Source organism: Temnothorax americanus, unplaced genomic scaffold, assembly GCF_048541705.1.
Source record: "Temnothorax americanus isolate GAGA-0224 unplaced genomic scaffold, ASM4854170v1 Scaffold39, whole genome shotgun sequence".
Lineage (NCBI taxonomy): Eukaryota > Metazoa > Arthropoda > Insecta > Hymenoptera > Formicidae > Temnothorax > Temnothorax americanus.
In genome coordinates this window covers 1,603,069-1,621,933 of record NW_027509536.1, presented here as the reverse complement: position 1 = coordinate 1,621,933, position 18,865 = coordinate 1,603,069, and the positions used below count along the sequence as shown (strand labels likewise).

At 42.5% G+C, this 18,865-nt stretch overlaps 2 protein-coding genes across 4 annotated transcripts in view; one reads left to right on the top strand and one right to left on the bottom strand.

The window, feature by feature from the left end:
• Positions 1-9,122: 9,122 nt before the first annotated feature.
• Positions 9,123-13,704, top strand: Hem (Nck associated protein 1 Hem). Its single transcript, XM_077414995.1, has 2 exons — positions 9,123-9,310; positions 9,391-13,704. Exon 2 carries the CDS (start codon positions 9,539-9,541, stop codon positions 12,905-12,907), a length of 3,369 nt encoding a protein of 1,122 aa, XP_077271121.1. The 5' UTR covers positions 9,123-9,310; positions 9,391-9,538; the 3' UTR covers positions 12,908-13,704.
• A 54-nt stretch (positions 13,705-13,758) lies between these two features.
• Positions 13,759-18,865, bottom strand: part of Kuz (zinc-dependent metalloprotease kuz) — a 121,712-nt gene continuing 116,605 nt past the window's right edge. The window contains exon 15 of one of the 3 annotated variants that reach the window (XM_077414998.1): positions 13,759-18,779. In XM_077414998.1, coding sequence (XP_077271124.1) covers positions 18,616-18,779 — 164 coding nt within the window. In that variant the 3' untranslated portion in view covers positions 13,759-18,615. The remainder of the gene's footprint in view (positions 18,780-18,865) is intronic. The other 2 variants (XM_077414996.1, XM_077414997.1) reach the window with 2 other exon arrangements.

Below are 18,865 nucleotides of genomic sequence, written 5' to 3'. Positions count from 1 at the left end.
GCCGGAGAAGCCCGCGTTGCATCGTACATAGGCGAGGTAGAAGGGATGGTGTTTTATAGTGTCCCTATTACAATCCGTATTTTATATCAATTTCATTTCCTTAAAAGTATTTTTACTGGCGAGACAGGTCGCGCGGCGATCACGAGCGCCATTCGTAAAAGCGAATACGGCTCCCAATGTGGCCAGCGGACTTTAATGCCGGAGACGGCGCCGCTATGATCGACGACGTTTCACTCCAACTACTTGTCTGTGACCGGTTAAGAAAACCGCCGCGAATTCACGCTGTTTACGGGCGCACACATTTTGCGAACGGTTTCCCCTTTTATCTGCCAATTCCGCGTTTCAACGACCGAACGAATCATAGCTGGACATTAATCCACTTTCGTCCGCGTTCCTATATGCGACATATAATAATTACCTTTCAGATTTATTACTGTACCATAATATATTTCAACGCAATTAAAAAATTAATCTACAATCTACATATATTTTATCGTAATCTATACATTTTACTTTAATTAAACTTCTATACCGATTTTTAAGGTCTTTTTAAGCAAAACATCATAAGAATTGTGTCAAAATATGTTCAAAACATTTTTAATTAGTTATAAAAAAAGAAATATATTCCACGCAAAATTTACCATTTTTTGCGAACACAATTTAATATAACCCTTATAGAAATTTAATACTGTAAGTGATTATTTGGCTAGTAGTTAATTACTTATTTTGAGTATTATATAAAGTCATTAAAAACAGTACTTTTAATACTCGAAATAAGTAATTAATCACTAGCCAAATAATCACTCACAGTATTAAATTTCTGTAAGGGAATAATTACATCTTTATAGCACTCATGTAATAAAAAAGTAAGTATATCGAGCATAGAATATATAGGAAACTATATTTCATATACTATTTATATACTACATTTCTCGATGATATAAGATCGGACGCACAAACGAATATGATAATTCAAAGTTATCGCGATGTACTTTGTCATCTATTGTCGCGAGGCAGTATCGAAAGTTCCTCCCAGATATTGACTATAACAGGGCACAACGCATAACGACTCGACAATCACGGTCGACCATCGCAACAGGCCCGTCATACCAGCTGTGTGCTCCTTTTACAGTCAACGCGCATATAACTTGGCAACTGTGGGAAGCAATCACACATGGCATATCCTGCCGGCCCGACAACACACCAGGCAATGTTTCTGAATCGTAGCGCGCGCACTTCCGCTTGCAAATGCCGCGGCGGAATCCACAGCAACGGGCTCGATAATTCTCCAGGCAACACGGATAATCAAATCCTGGGGACACGATCGCTAACACGTGTGAGTATATTAGTGCGACTCACCCGCCCGTTACCATCCCCGCGTACGCCGTCGCAGCCAGAGAATACATGTGGCGCGTATCTGCATACCTACCTCACCAATTACCATTCCCCAGTATCTGTACAGAACCGGAGAACGTTTCACGCTGCGCGCGGATCATATCGGGCCCGTTAAATTATACAGAGTCGCGAATCTCTTTCTCTTTCTCTAACCCTATCTCTCTCGTTCCGCAGAGAGGAATGTCTTGTCTTTTGGAAATGAAAGCACCCATTGTGCGCGCGTTTAAAGATCTATTAAAGAGTCACGCGCGTGCACGAGTTCAAGTCAGCCCGTAACACGTGAACCACTTTCTGTTCCCGACCCCGACGAATCAGAATCCGTTCAGCCATGCGGCAACAAAATGAAAGATCGCGCGAGGTAAGGAATTGCGACTACGTAGCGACCATATAATCCGTTTCCCTTAATCCGCCTCTCCTCTCTCTCTCTTTCTCTCGTCGGTATTTATAATTCAGAGCGTAATTTCCCACCGCGCGCACCCTCTCTGCTGCCGGGATCCGGCGGCGGCACCAACACATCTTTGCTACGCGAACATCGAATTCGCGCATAATCCCGGAGAATCTTTCGAAGCGTATGAAATTCTAACGAACTCATCCTGTTGCGCGCACGTGTGTAACGGAATACGTAATTATATGTACGCACTCGAGGCTGGGCTTATACTTACGAAAAGTCGTGCTTACGAGCATCCTTACACTAAGCGAAAAACGTAACTGTATCGATAACGAATGCAGCGAATGTCACCAAAAGGAATATGATTGCAACGTTGAAACTCGAAATAAGTCACGAATCAATAAATGGGGGAAAAAAAAAAAAAAAAAAAAAACGAGACACTCATGATATACGACGAGCGAAACATAATAATCCGCAATGTCCCAGAAATGAAACTGCAATATATCTATCGGGTTAAATTGATGGATTAGCATAAAGAAGAGCGACGGCGGCGTGATATCGTGATATATACGCCCGAGATATATTCCCCGATATTGCTACGCCAGATATCTCAATATTAGCATAAGCTCGTAAATACTTTCCGCTCGACGCAATTTTTTTTCCCCCGTCCTCTCTCCCTTTCTCTCTCGATATATTCGGGCGCGTTAATGTCAGGCACAACGGCGGCCGCGCGCCATTCCCGATATATTAACTGTTTTTGTATAGGGTATGAAGAGAGTGAGATATGTGAGGTTGATAAAACGCGTACTTATCCCAGGGATGGAGATATATTATGCGATCGAGGTCCCTTTGACCCGTTCGCCGCGCGCGCGCGCGCGCGCGTAGAATGCTTCGGCTAGGTTCTATCCAACTTTACGGCGACGGTACGGGGCATCGGAAATCGACGCATCGATCTCGCCAAGGGTGGAGAGAAACTGGACGGGGGTAAACTGTGTGGGTCAAAGGTTGGGGTTAGTCTCGACGCGTCAGCACTTTAGCCCTCGTTAATGACGTCATTTACCAGTCTCGGGGCGCGTTAAGCCGAGCGTGAACGCGCAACGGAAAGAAGGAACGACGGGCGATTGACCAGGAAAATCCGACGACTCGCGATTTTTTCGCGAGGAATACACTATATCGATGACCGCTGCTTCTACCCACGGCGGTATTTTCTACGACACCCGTTGAATATTAACGCGGTCGATACGACACACGTTATATGACGTTGTGTTATGAATACGGAATTAAAATGGTAAAACGGCCGGTTTTAGCTTGACAATATTTAAAATTTAAAGCGTTCGCTTTCGCAAATTATGTATTTCAAATAGGTGTAAAACGCCCGGAGTTTCGGTGTATGCGGTTTAATTTATGAATAATTAAGTCCGAAATTAAAACCTCGATTACCTTTCCCTCACTCGACGGAATAACTGTCAGATCCACCATTCAATTTTTACTCGAAGAGTGTTCAGTCACATAAAATATTAACTTGTTCTATTTTGATATCGCGCACATTCCGCGAAGCTGATTTTCTTACCGATGACATGACCGAACCAGCGATCTGTTATCGTCTATTCACGTTGCTTCGCGTAGAATAGGGGCAATATCGAGTCAGCCAGAATTGATTAGCCTCGTGTATCGATTATCGATACAGCTTCCCGATTTTTTAGTAACCGCCGTCCTTCCGCGTTACACGAATATTCAAACGCAATTTGAGAAACCGATAGTTCGCCGTGCGACGTCCTAATTCCGATTGGATTTTTACAATTCCTTCGGGTTTCCGTTCGCGAGCGCGCGCCCGAGCGCTCTCACCAAGTCATCCCGGCAGAAAATCGTCGAATCCTACGGGGGTGGGGGGGAGCAAAATTATCTTTCGGCGATTGCCGTTTACATCGTCCGGCAGCCTCCGTACCGTGCAAGTCCACATCATGCCGGAAGAGAGAGAGAGAGAGAGAGAGAGAGAGAGAGAGAGAGAGAGAGAGAAAGAGAGAGAGATCGGAGGGAGGAGGAGAGATAGAGGAAGGGGATCCATACAGTCCGCGCGCAGAGTCCGTAGGTCCATAACTACAGCTATAGCTTGCCTCTGCAGTTCGCCGGCTATTTCCCATTTGGCAGGCGAGCCAGACCCAGCACTTTTGGTGCCAACCGATAATTGGACGAATCACAGTCATTCGCTTCGCGCGAACTACTCCTCTCCCTGTCTCTCTCTTCATCCTTTTCGTCCTTTTCTTTCTCTCTTTCTCTCTCTGCTGAGTCTAGTGGATATGTTTTCTTTCTACTTTCTTTTTGAATTTACACTATACCACGTTTTGCCCGTCTTCCTTTGCATTTCTGCATTTTGAGTCTAGCTACTACCTCGCGTCTACCGATTTTCGTTACATGTCTCTATTTTTCTTTATCGGATTTGTCAAATCTTCTTTTATTTTGCAAATTTTCAGTTGATCCATAAAACTCACATTCTGTTTAATATCTAAGCGTTTTTTATTTGATAAAAGGATCAACTACAACTTGAAAAATGGTGACAAAACATCTTTATAATTGCTGAGAATATCGATCGTAACATGTTCTACGTATAAAATCCCATGAGATAATTTGTTGTTAATTTCAGTCTCTCAAAATACATATTTCCCAATCACTAAATAATATATATATACATATATATATATATATATATTGCAATTAATTGTAAGAAAAAATTATTGAATTTAACAGAGCCTCCGTAATTTTATCATAATTTCTTCGTAATAACATTTTACTCTCGCTATTTTACAAACATACTCTAGATACTAGTTTTCCTTGATTATTAATATCGCAATTAATAATTTGGAGAAAAATATTTCGATACTCCCAATTATCGCTTGAACATTAATTGAGCTACGCTTTCAATCTTGATTGTCAACATATTATATACATCTATTACGTACACACGTCGCTTGCGGATGATACATAATAGCATGCAATATACAAATACACATACGACAATAGTACATGTCCAATATACGCGTATTGATTCGTAATACACTAGCAGAGTTAATTACGTTCGATTCCCTCCTGCTACGAGCTACCTTCCGACGCTTGGCCTCGTTTCGGAAAAAAAAAATTCACTCTCACGAGCGGCGAATTGAATTTTCGACCCGTCTACAAAATCTCGTGAAGAAATCTCTCCGATCTCTCCGTAGCTCAAATAAATTTCGATAATCGCAACAAACTGCCGAAATTGCTGTAAAAACTCGACACTTGAGAAAAACATTGAAACGCACGCGTTACAATGCTTTTCTTAATTGATAAGTTATTCGGAAAAAAACCGAAATGTTTTTTCTTTCAATCTTTAACAGATTCTATCTAATTAAGTACGTCGCTGACTGAAGCTGAAACAGATCAACATTGCGTGCTGCTACGCGAAGATGATGCGAACCGCGCGTTCAAAGGAAGTCGCAAAAGCGAGAGCCGAAGAACGTGCCTCCGCGAAAACCGCGGATTCGCATTAAAGACAATCAAAGTTCACGGAACATTAACTTCGCGTTCGCGGTCGCGATAGGGTGTACGAGAGGGAGTGGAAAACCGTAAAAAGGGTGCGAGAGACGGCGGAAAGACGAGTAAACGGAGGGGGTGTACGTATGGCGGTAGCGCGTTACAGGAAGCATGCACTATCTGCAGGATCCATGCTATTTGCGTAAAGTGGCCTAACGCTATCCCTATTGCCTCTTAACCGACCCCTCCAGCCTCGATTCCGTGGTAACCGTCTACGTTTAGACGGCCTAGGGCGTAATACATTGTTTGCTCTTCGTTCGCTAAACTAAACCGCATTCGGAATTAATTGCACGTTAGGAAGCCCGCGAGATAATTAAAGCCGCCCCAATTGCCTCCCCTTTTACCCCAGATACGTCGTTAGGAAACGCCACCGTTTGGACATCTTCGTGGTTACGTGTTTAAATCTATATAGACGGACGTGTTTTAGCGTAATATCATTAACTCTTGCTATATTGTGGTTTAATATCGTCAACTTTTTCGTATTCCCGATATTCCTCTAGCCGATTTATTCTCGCCGTGCTGTGGATAACGTCAGAATCTCACTATGTAACATACAAAACTCGAGAGTTTGTTAACTCTTAATCTCTTGCGCGAGAGGAATATCACAGCCAATATTATGGTTCTCAAAGATTAAAAGAGAACAATACAATAATCAATAATTAATAAATATAAGAGACAGAAATAAAATGTACGGTTCTCACTTCATTTTTCATGCACGATTCTAAATCGAAGAAGCGTTGTTCAATAGGACATTGCTCAAGGAATTAAACCGCATAACTACGTTTTAATCCTTACTAAATCTTCGAGTTGATTCCGATTTATCGGGTAAAAAACCCCGTAAAATTCTGCGATATGGGCGGACATTTTTTTTTTTTTTTCCAAGAACGCGCGCGGGGATTCGTCGTCGAACGGGCGATTTGCAAAAGACGAACGAGGGAGCCGTGATGTACGTGGCTCGAAATCGCGAGAACGTGCACGCCGAGCGATAATCGGATCGATCATAACCGGGGAATGACTCGCCTGCCGAAGGAAATTGGTCGTTAGTCATTTCACCTGGCCTCCTTCCCCGACCAGGAAACAATTACGAATTCGCAGTCACAACAGAAGCGATTTGCGATTCGCTGCGATCCGAGAGAGAGAAATCAGCCAGGAGAACCGTTCTCCGTTTCTCACTCTCTCTCTCTCTCCTCCCCCCCCTCTCTCTCTCTCTATCTCTCGGTTTGCGTCCAAGAAAAGCGAACGAGAGGGCAAACACAACGGCCGAGCCCCTCTCTATCGGTCGATAATCTATACGCTTTTTTCCACCGCGGAGAAACGCCCACGCCGAAGACCGGCAAGAAGCCATTGTTTCTCCGCGTACGGCCAGTTTGATTGTGCTAATGAAAAATGGGAAAGTAGTAAAACCAAGCCAACGAGGGGGAGGGATCTCGTCTGTACGCCGTCGAGGCAGCAAGAAGGAACGGGACGGAGAATTGAACGGCACCCAAAAGCGCTCATAAACGAATAACGCTCATAAGAGATAAAGATACCCGAAAGATTATATCCATTATCATACATCTAGATAATGGAGAACTTTTTTGGAGAACGCTACGCGCCGTTTTCCCTTGACGTATATGACGGATATCAGTTCTGGGTTACTCGCACGCCGATACTATTCCGCAAAGTATTCTCTATATCGCGCACGAGAATGATATATTATCTATCTGTAAATACTAAGTTATGTGCGCTATTCGGGATTATCAATCATTCCGCGAGCGCAAGGAAGCGATCTTTAACTTTAGATTTCGCGAAACTGTGCTGTAACGCGTTGCTATATGCGTCCCTCTCTCTCGCATTTGTTATAGATTCAGCATGAATGGGGAGTATTATATAAATTCCTTTGCTGATAATATAATCTTTCTGCGATCGCTTTAAGTTATTTATATTTATGCAAATATATATATATATATATAGTGTCATTTTTAAAAAGAACTTTCTGTTTTTCATTGCGTGAATTTGCTTTATGTATAAAATCTTATAAGTTCAGCTTTAACATATCGCACCCCTAGAAAAATAGTGTCACAATTAAAATTTTGATTTTGAATTAAGCCTATTAAAAGTATGTCTAAAATGTTACATATGTGCTATAATAATAGTGTCTATATGCGAAATCCGCAGCACAGGGTAAGCTATCGTTGTTCTTTTAAACCGATTATGTTGCGGTCGCTAGATGAATAGTGTCATAAGTGAATTGACAAGTGAATATACAACAGATCTCTTCAAGAAAAAGTATAAGTTTCATTGTAACAAAATATCGTAATTGTAATTCAAAAAAGTTCAATTAAATTTGTATTTTCTGTCCTGAAAATTGTGAATTTTTGAAATGACAGCATTGTACTAGGAGTGCGATATCTGATATTTTTCATTTCTTTTATATATTATAGTTTTCAATATATTCGTTGTTTAATGGTTGTGTATATTTGTTGTATAAATAAATGTTATTAATAATATATACTTCTTTCATTTTTAAAAATTGCGTCTTTCTATTTTAATTAAAAAAATTATTATATGTAATTGTATGTAAAATATGTCCATAAATGTTTTCTTTCTCTTATATATAATCTGAATCTCTGTTCAAATAATTTCATTTTAAATGATTTCACACATATTACTTGAGTAGTATGAATTTAAGAATGCCTATCTATTTCATAAATATTTAAAAACATATCGAATCAGAAACTTTTACCTAATAAGTAAGTAATTAACAATAAAGATTTTTTTATTCGAGACCCAACTGGCCATCTTAATTAATTAAAAAAAAAAGTGCTTATTAACGTCAAAGGACGAATCGATTGAGAAAGATCTACGGTCGAAACGTCGTGCCAATTATAATTAATAAGGATTGCCAGTTGGGTCGAATAAAAAATAGTCAAAACATTTTGTCGGTCGATAAATTGCCTATAGTGGTAAAACACGTAAACGAAGTGCAGGATCGCGTTCACAGATGGCGCCAGCGACAAAGCGAACAACTTTCAAATTTCCGTGGCTTTGCCGCCACGGGAAATGGCCATATGCAGATTCCATTTCGCGACAACTCCAATTTGCTACGTGTATTTTCGTGCCGCAAAATTGCCATCGCCCCCGCGCGAATGTCACATGCGCGGCGTTTGTCGTCGAAACATGTTACTCCGAAACGACCAACGAGATCGAACGTCGGAGGTGCCTTGTTCGCATCTCGGAGTACCTGCGTCATTCGCAACTCGGTTGCAAATAAATTTTCGTAATGTTGGATCGTGACGGTTCGGTCGTTTCCGTTCGCTCAGCCATCATCAATACGCACTTATGAATCTGTTTTACAAATACCTGGCGAAGGGGATCCCGAAACTCGCCGCGGGGTCCGCGTCCGTGCCTCCGTGCGCGCCTCCACCTTCCACCTCGTTCACGATCCAGAGATCCGTCCACGATCGCTCCGTGCGTCGATCCGTTATCCGAAATTGCACTCGTCACACTCGCACACACATACACACACATATACAGTAGAGTCTCGCGTCTCGCGTCAAGTATGTACACGCGCTAGCGATGCACCTGACCGTACGGTCCGTACTCCGTGTATCCTTGGGAACGCGAGCCGTCGAGATGAAGGATGGCGTCCGCCGTCCGCACAGTGCCGCAATTTCAAATCTACTGCGAGCGCGGGCGCGCGACGCACCTGCTCCTAGAGGGCTCGTCCGTCGTCGTCGTTCGCGACGTTCGCGTTCGTCGCGTTGGCGGCACTGTGTCGCCGATAGCGCCGATAGCCGATAGCGGCGCAACTTGACGGCGGTACGCGCCGTGTCGGAGCGGAGCGGAGTCAAAGCTCGGAGCACAGCACAGGTATACGGAGAAAAAAAGAGAGAGAGAGAGAGACCGAGAGCGAGTTACCTCGGCCTATCATTACGCCGTGCATTGTGATATTTGCGTGCAACATGTAATCGCGGCGACAAGGTGAGTACACGGATCGCGAAACAATAGTATCGGGGATGTCACGAGAACGCGCGAAGCAATCGTCGTTTTTTTCCTTGCAGGAGAGCAGAGGAAACGCTCGGCGCATCCGGTGGGATAAATTACCCCCCTCCAGGGGTGGGGTCAAGTGATCGCTGTCAATTTACAATTAGTAAACAAGTCGACGAGTGATGCCAATCGCGTGAGGGGACGAGAACGAGGAACGCGGTCATGGCTCGACCCATCGTGCCGAGCCAGCAGAAGCTGGCCGAGAAGCTGACCATCCTGAACGACCGAGGTGTAGGTATGCTAACCCGCATTTACAATATCAAGAAGGCATGCGGCGACGCCAAGTCGAAGCCCGCCTTCCTCTCCGACAAGGCGCTGGAGTCCTCCATTAAGACGATCGTCAGGAAGTTTCCCAATATCGACGTAAAGGGGCTGCAGACCATTATGAACATTCGCAACGAGATCATCAAGTCGCTGTCGTTGTACTACTACACGTTCGTCGACCTGCTGGATTTCAAGGACAACGTGTGCGAGCTCCTGACCACTATGGACGCGTGCGGCGTTCATATGGATATTACAATTAATTTCGATTTAACCAAAGGGTATCTAGATCTCGTAATCACGTACGTCAGCCTGATGATTCTCCTGTCGCGCGTCGAGGATCGCAAGGCGGTGCTGGGGCTGTTCAACGCCGCTCACGAAATGGTGCACAGTCAGTCGGATCCTAGCTTTCCTCGTTTAGGTCAGATGATCATGGATTACGACGCCCCGTTGAAAAAGCTCTCCGAAGAATTTGTCCCACATTCTAAATTGCTGAAAAACGCTCTGACCTCGCTGTGGCCGGTCTATCCCGGTAGAAACTTGTCCGCCGACACGTGGAGGGCCGATCAGAAGTTGAGTCTCGTCGGTAGTCCCGGCCAGATACTGAAAGCAGCGGCGACGGACACCATGTCTTGCGAAACGTTGAGTTTAGATAGAGTCGAGAGATGGGTGATTCTTGGATTTACTCTCTGCCACACATTCTTGAATCAGGAACAACCGAGTAAGCTGTGGATCACCGCTTTAGAATCCGGGTGGGTATTGGCGTTGTTCAGAGACGAGGTGATTTACATACATCAGTATATTCAAACGTTCTTCGAGAGTATGAAAGGATACGGCAAAAGAGTGTCGGAGGTGAAGGAATGTTACAATCAAGCGGTACAAAAAGCTGCCTACAGGCATCGAGAGAGAAGGAAATTTTTGAGGACCGCGCTGAAGGAGTTAGGTTTAATTTTGACGGATCAGCCTGGTCTTCTGGGACCGAAAGCACTGCTGGTATTGATGGGGCTGTCCCATTCGAGAGACGAGGTACTGTGGCTGCTGAGACACGGGGACAATCCTCCTATTCAAGGTAAAAGCAAGGGACGAGGTAGCGAGGATTTGGTGGATCGTCAGCTGCCTGAATTGCTCTTCCACTGCGAGGAATTACGAGCTCTAGTAAAGAAATATTCTCAGGTGCTTCAGAGGTATTACGTCCAATTTCTTTCGGGCTTCGACGCCCCCGCTTTACATCAGATGATACAAAACCTGCCGGTCTGTCCGGAGGACGAGGGGGCTATTCTTAGTGATATGTGTTCAATTATAGCTAGTCTGACCGTAAAGCAGGTCGAGGAAAATGAATTGTTTGATTTCCGTGCCTTTCGACTGGATTGGTTTAGGCTGCAGGCCTATATGTCTATTGCGAAGTGCAATATGAATCTGGCTGATAATAGAGAGTTAGCTTCCTTCATGGATACGGTAATCTTCCACACGAAAATGGTCGACAATTTGGACGAGATGTTGGTCGAGACGTCCGATTTATCCATCTTCTGCTTCTACAGCAAGATATTCGAGGATCAGTTTCACATGTGTCTCGAATTTCCCGCTCAGAACCGTTATATCGTCGCCTTCCCGCTCATATGTAGTCACTTTCAAAGTTGCACCCACGAGCTCTGCCCGGAGGAACGTCATCACATTCGCGAGAGGAGTCTTTCCGTCGTCAATATGTTCCTGGACGAAATGGCCAAGGAAGCTAAGAACATTATCACGACCATTTGCGACGAGCAGTGTAACATGAGCGACAAACTGTTGCCGAAGCACTGCGCTCTGTTAATCTCACAAGTTGTTAATCGCAAGAAGAAGGATAAGAACAAGAAGAACATGTACGAGATTCACAAGCCCGGAATAGAGAGCTATCGGAAGACCCGGGAGGAATTAACGACGATGGACAAGCTGCACATGGCCCTCACCGAGCTGTGTTACGCCATTAATTACTGCCCTACCATTAATGTCTGGGAGTACACCTTCGCGCCGAGGGAGTATCTGCATCAACATCTGGAGTCGCGATTCGCTAGAGCGTTGGTGGGAATGGTCATGTACAATCCGGATACCAGCGAGATAGCCAAGCCGTCTGAGCTCTTCGTCAGCGTTAGATCTTACATGAACGTTCTTCAGACTATCGAGAATTACGTGCACATAGATATCACGCGTGTCTTCAACAACGCCCTGCTGCAGCAAACCCAGGAGCTGGACAGTCACGGTGACAAGACTATAGCCGCGCTCTACACGCAATGGTATTCGGACGTTCTACTGAGGCGAGTCAGCGCCGGTAACATTTGTTACTCGGCGAATCAACGGGCGTTCGTCAGCTTGTCGGTTGAAGGTGCCATACCCTTTAACGCCGAGGAGTTCTCCGACATTAACGAGCTACGGGCATTAGCGGAATTGATAGGACCGTACGGTATGAAGATGTTGAACGAGAACTTGATGTGGCATATTGCCAGTCAGGTGCAGCAGCTGAAGAAGCTGGTGGCCGGCAACAAGGATGTGCTGATCTCTCTGAGGACGAATTTCGACAAGCCGGAAGTGATGAAGGAGCAGTTCAAGAAGCTACAGCACGTGGACAACGTTCTTCAGCGAGTCACTATAATAGGTGTGATTCTCAGCTTCCGGCAGTTGTCGCAGTCAGCCCTGGTCGACGTGTTGGAGGAACGTATACCATTCTTACTGAGCTCTATATTGGACTTCAGACATCATCTGCCGTCCGGCGATCCTATGCGCGTCGTCTCCGAGATGACGTCGGCCGCGGGCTTGACCTGCAAGGTCGATCCCACTTTGACGACCGCGCTGCGAAATCAGAAGGCTGAAGTCGACGAGGACGAACACCTGCTCGTTTGCCTGCTAATGGTCTTCGTGGCGGTTTCTATTCCGAAATTGGCTCGGAACGACAACTCCTTTTACAGAGCGTCACTCGAGGGCCACTCCAACAACATACACTGCATGGCGACCGCGATTAACAATATATTCGGAGCGTTGTTTACGATTTGCGGGCAGAACGACATAGAAGACAGGATGAAGGAATTCCTCGCTTTGGCTTCGTCGAGCTTGTTAAGATTGGGCCAAGAAGCGGACAAGGAGGCGACCCGAAACAGAGAGTCCGTGTATCTTCTGCTCGATCAAATAGTTCAAGAATCTCCATTCCTGACGATGGATCTATTGGAGAGTTGTTTCCCTTATGCACTGATACGCAACGCATATCACGATGTGTACAAGCTCGAGCACTCGCAACAGTGAACTTAATAGCGAAATTGCGAGCGCGCGCGAGAGACGGGGTGCTGCATTTGTAACTTGCCACTCAGGGCCACTTTTTTACGTAACATCGGATGCAATCGTGAAAACTTTGCTACTACATATCGCTTGGCCAAGCGATAACTTTCCAGATTAGTTATCGGTTAGCGTCGCTGAAAAAAAAAAATACGAGCATACATCAGCGAAAGCATAAAAGAGTGGTAAATGCATAAGATTGTTCAAAGATTGATTAAAGTTATCGACAAGTTATTCCTCGATATTTCAACAGAACGGTACAAGCTTGCGGCATTGTAACGCACCTTAGCCATTTCCCTACGTTGCTTGCTGCAAAAATACAGTTGAGATGTTTATTATGAAATATGTATAATTCGTAATTGTAATATTCGATTCTGCCTTTATAAGCTTTACTCGAAATCTTTATCGAGGAAAATTAATCGACGGATAATTCTTACGGAACTTCATAATGAAGTGATATGTAATATGCATTTCTTGTAATGTACAGTATTATCTCAATTATATTTGACATCTGGTTTGAAATATTCGTTATTAATAACATAATTGCATATCTTGAATTCCAGTCGAGCATTAGTATATTTTATGTTAAAGAATGTTTCTATTGCACAGGGATGCGTGATGTAACGCTCCCATGACTTTGAAGCTAAAGATCGCGATATTCATGTATCACACAGTATCGTCATTTACCCACTATGACTTTTTAATGTACAATTGTAACTCTTTTACAATAGTTTATATAACAAATAAAACTTATTATGTGTACAAAACAACGATTCGTAATCCTCAAAGATCCCTTCGTCGTTCCAAAGACCACACGCGGGTAAATGTAAAATGTATGCTTTATTTAATTCTTTACAATGTTTTGTCTCTTTTAATCACATTAACGTAACACAAGAGATATTCACAATCATAATTCTTTTATTTATAATATCCTTAAAACACTCGCCGCATTCTAGACATTTTGGGAAAAGAGAGAGTGGTGGTCTGAAGCTACGTTCAGCGATTGGTCAGTATCATGCTCGGTTATAATAATTTACAATAAAGAGATACACACTTCAAGAACGCGTCACTCAAAGTTGCACCGACTAAAAGTAGATATACGGCACGAACATAAGGGCCACTTGGTGTTCGATGATATCCAAGTAACGCTCTAAATAAAAAAAAACGTACGATTCTTCGGGGAGAAATAATTCGTCGTTCGCCAAGTAATTTGATACAAAGGGGACGAAATTACGCTTAAATAATCCCGGATGCACGATGTTGATAGGTCACCACGTTTTTGGATCGATAGAAAAAATATAATCTTCGATTTTCTTTTTGTTCTTTCCTTCTCTAACATTATGTACAAGTGATAGAGTAGTGTATTATGTGTGCATCGCGTCACAGTAATGCGGTTCTGGATTAAGATCGGTACACGATACGCCAATCGCAATGGCCTTCAAGATTTCGCTCTCGTTGTCGTTATCACGATGTCGTTAACGTGATGTAACGCTGCTGCAACGAACCGTAGAGGAAGTTCTATCTCACGGGCGGGGGGAATTAAAATCGCATCTTAACCCAGATGCCGCGGAAAACGAATAAGCTTAAGCATATGTAGTTAGAGGTCTGGGACAAATGATGAAGGAGAATTCATCCTTATTAATCCTTTCGTACGCGCAAGCGACTTCATTGTCAACTAGTAACTACACCCTGACCCCATTCCACGCTCGCTCTTTAGGCTTTTTCGGAACGTAACGAGGCATTGCTATCTATGTTGTTCGTCTTCGGATACTCGTTATGTAGCGTACGAATTTGTATCTGCGATCTTTGATCATAATAGTTCAGTCGTTCAAAATGGTAGTGGCAGTGAAATGGAAGCAAAAGTAGTTTACACACCGATAATGTACGATCGGGACGTTAGCTTGTTTCGAAAGCAAGTTTCTAACTATCTCGTTAAATGGCAGTGACTCGGAACGAAATGACTATCCAGAGATTCTCGATGACTCTTCGAACGACATTATTTCGCACTTTTTCTTCAACGTACGAAAAAGCTCTTCTTTCCTCTTCTGCGTAAAATAAAGTTTAAAAAAGGACGTATAAAAAGTCTTTCTTTATCTGACGGCTCTCTGAAGTATTCACGTTATTATTGTACATCTACAGAAGACCGTAATTAACATTGTTTGGCAGAAAACATTTCCTCTAGCGATGCACTATAACATATTAAAATCAATCGAAAACTCGAATCGCACCTGGCTACGTTCATTGGCAGTAAATCTCATCCGCGGATTGTCACGGATTGTTGCTCGAAACAGACTAAACCGTTCATCAATAGTGTTCACGAGCGACTGCGAATGGGGTCAAAAGGATTTTTTTTGCACCTATACGCAAGAAATCTCAAAATTCCCTAAATAACGTTGATCGATTCCTCCGGTCCACGATGGATCGCCAAAGAAACTCATACTTAAAACCTAGAGGCTCGATTACACGCACGTACAGAACACTCGCACGTCATCCCTAAACTTCCGTTCTGATTACAAAATACAGAATAATATTTCGCTATAATACAGATCTGATATAAAAACAAGTATTTTTTGTATTCACTTTACCATCTGTTATGGTTATATAATCATTTTATAATATCAGTATATTTACACAGATATACACACTTGCGATCTATCTCTTTCGCGGTCTCTCACTCACAATGTTTCCTTGCACGCCCGAAAAAAACTTTTTTTACTTTCCGTCCCACTTTTTCATAATTTTCTCTCTCCTTTCGCTTATTCTTTTCCCTCACAAGACCTCATATGATCCACCTAATAATCACATTGCATCTATTGTACATTTCCACACGATCCACAAACTCGTATTGTAGCGTCTTTGCTGGCACCTCCTCGTTTCAATCCTGCATCCCTATATCCAACTTTCCGCCTAGATAAAACACAGTCTTAAAAGTTACAACGCAGAGAGTTGTAATTCAATTGCGGATAGACATAGAGATATATTGATTACACCGATCGATATTTGAAAATGCGATTGAATTCCTCTTTTTATATTCTACGAATTTCTACATGACTGAATAAAAATCAATGCCAAATTTCCGGATAGTTTCGTTTTGCTTATAATTTTACAAAAATAATGTGTATGGATGTGTGTGTTATTATTACTTTATCTGCATTAAAGTTTAAAATATAAGTGTTTTGTATGAATAATTCTCTATGTAATTATAAAGTTGACGAAACGTCGCAAAGCTAGTCTGCTCTTTAGTCTTATTTTGCAAAAAAATTGTATTTATATAAGATGGGTGCGAAATCGTCATACAAACGAGAACAAGATGGTTTCTTGTGAATTTTTGCTAAGGTAAGTTGAGCTTTTAATTCTTAAAATGCTGCTACAATTTGTTCTCTCCAGTAAGCATCATTTTAACTATTTTAATAAATTTCTAACAGAAATAGCAGTCTATAGCAAGATTCGTTAGAATCCGGCATACCCCTGATCTCTCCCCGGGAACCAGGGGGACCTATAAAGGTTTCCTCCCGTAAAAAAAAGACACAATCAAGTGCACGTGTACTTGATAGATTTTTAAAATCGTTTACGAAGCCTCGTACGAAAGAAATTATTCTACAATTTCTATTTATTTTGGCACGAGGAATCACCTTGTTCTCGCTTGTATGACGATTTCGCACTCCACTGTATATATTCGATTGTTAAAGATTTGAATAATAAAAATATAGTAAAAATAAATCATAAAAAGCGATTGGATAAAAAAACATTTGATCTCTAGCACATAGCTTTTCTCTGAGACGATTTGTTTCGATTTGGTATCGCTAATTTAAATGTCGTGTACGCTCGTTATTATTCATTGTAAATAGAATATATTGTAAACAGGAGCGGACACTAGTCTCAACGTTTGTTGCGTAAAGACGTCAAGAGAGATGAGCGAAAAAGAACTCAGTCGTTTGTCATATTTGGCGTTTCGGAGAAGGGAAGTGCATTAATCGCATCGACAATGGTTTGACAGCACCAGATACGATTCATCTCGAGGATGAGAACCGATCTCGTGTTTCTCGCTTACGAGTATGCAGCTGTGTACATGTGTGAGCCTATATATATATATACATACATATATATATATTATATATGTATGTATATATAATATAACATGTCGCGTGTTTCGATAAGAGGGCTCATCTTTGGTCCGCTATACGCATAACTGCGTCTTTACGGTGCAGCCCCGACTTAATATAGCATGTTATAAAACTCGTTTTTTAATTAAATATAACTTATAACATTCGCAATAGGCGGAGATAAATTATCATTTGTAAGATATAACTAATTAATAATAATAATCAGTATAGCTTAATAATAATCAATATCATCCTCGTTCATGTATAATATATAATAATTAATGGAATATCGCTATAGAAACGCATCATTTTGTTGTTGCTGCTCTTATATTCGTCATAATTTCGCATAGCCAGCATAACTTCGCTTCAAAATTGGCTAATACAAATTAGTATAAGAATTAATACATATCGTTAATTATTATTCTACAATGGTACAGAGATCAAGTAAATGACCTGTGATTTTTTGGTAATGGTAGGGTGCCATTTCGCTCCAGAAAGCCGTTTAAAAAATATTTTAATTATTGCAGATAAAAAACAACGGCATACACATATATGGTAATATTTTACACGACAGTCCCAATTTTCTTGCCCATATTGCAGTACATATGTTTGCTGTATGTTTAAAATTAAATTAGATCGTTTAACGTCCCACGATAAAATTTTGATTTGATTAAAAAGATGACTCTTCACTTGTTGATAAACGGAATACGGAGTACAATAAGTCGCCTTTGGAAAACTCATTTACACATGTGCGCCGTTTACCAAAGGACATATATTGTCTTACTGCCAATTTCCCCACTAAATTTGTGTCTCTAACAAACATTCAAGGTCTGATTCTCTTAATCTAACTTTCGAGAGCGACGTGCACGAGTATCGACATCTCGAAGGACGTCGTCACACAAAGACTTAAATCTTCGTAGTGGCGAGGGACGAAGATGCGACGCTTTCTTTCAACAATGCCGCGTTCGTCGCTTCACAAATACAGCGATCACTAAAGCGAAATGAATCACACGTTGGGTCGATTTAAATTACTTTGATCATATAACAATATCACCTTCACTGGTGAAGCATCCTAAAATTTGATCATGCGACGAGTTCTTCGAACGGCGACGCGAAAGACCGCATTAGTGTGCTACATAAAAAAGACTACATATATAAAATTCTCGGTACTCACGATTTCTGTTATATACTCCGTTACTTCGTCATCGTGATTCCGGTTAAATCGATATTCCGAGTCGTCGTTCGCAACGATTTATTCCGCGAAATTACATCTACCAAACCGATACAAAATGAGAGATCGATTTGATCACCGAGGCGTACTTTCTTTATATCTACGCGCGGCACTTATTATTCTACGCAACTTGGATAAAAGAGCATATCGTCAGACCTCTCAATCTTGTTCGACTATTGTGCTGTAAACTCGTCATTATTGCTTCGATCTCAGTTATGAGACATCGTCGCATCCCTTACGTGGAGTGGATCGGTTCTCTTCGCATTTGGCAATCGTCCTACACAACGACTCGTGGTGCAACGCCGCGATTGGTGGTCCTCGTCCGTGACGACGTCCTAGGATCGTCACACCTTGTTGTGATGCCTCATCTCATATGCTGCGCTCCTCCCCCCTCCCCCGGAGCCCGAATAGGCGCCGGCATACAGCTCTGGGTGATTGGTACGGCCGTAATTGTCTGCTGGCCCGCTATTTGGTGGCGCACTAGCTGTGGGAACCGAGCGATAGCCTGCTTAAAGTTTAGAAAAATGTTCGGCAATGAAACGAAACGCGTAACCAAAAGTAAACATTGGATATGCGGGGATAGAGGATTGTTGC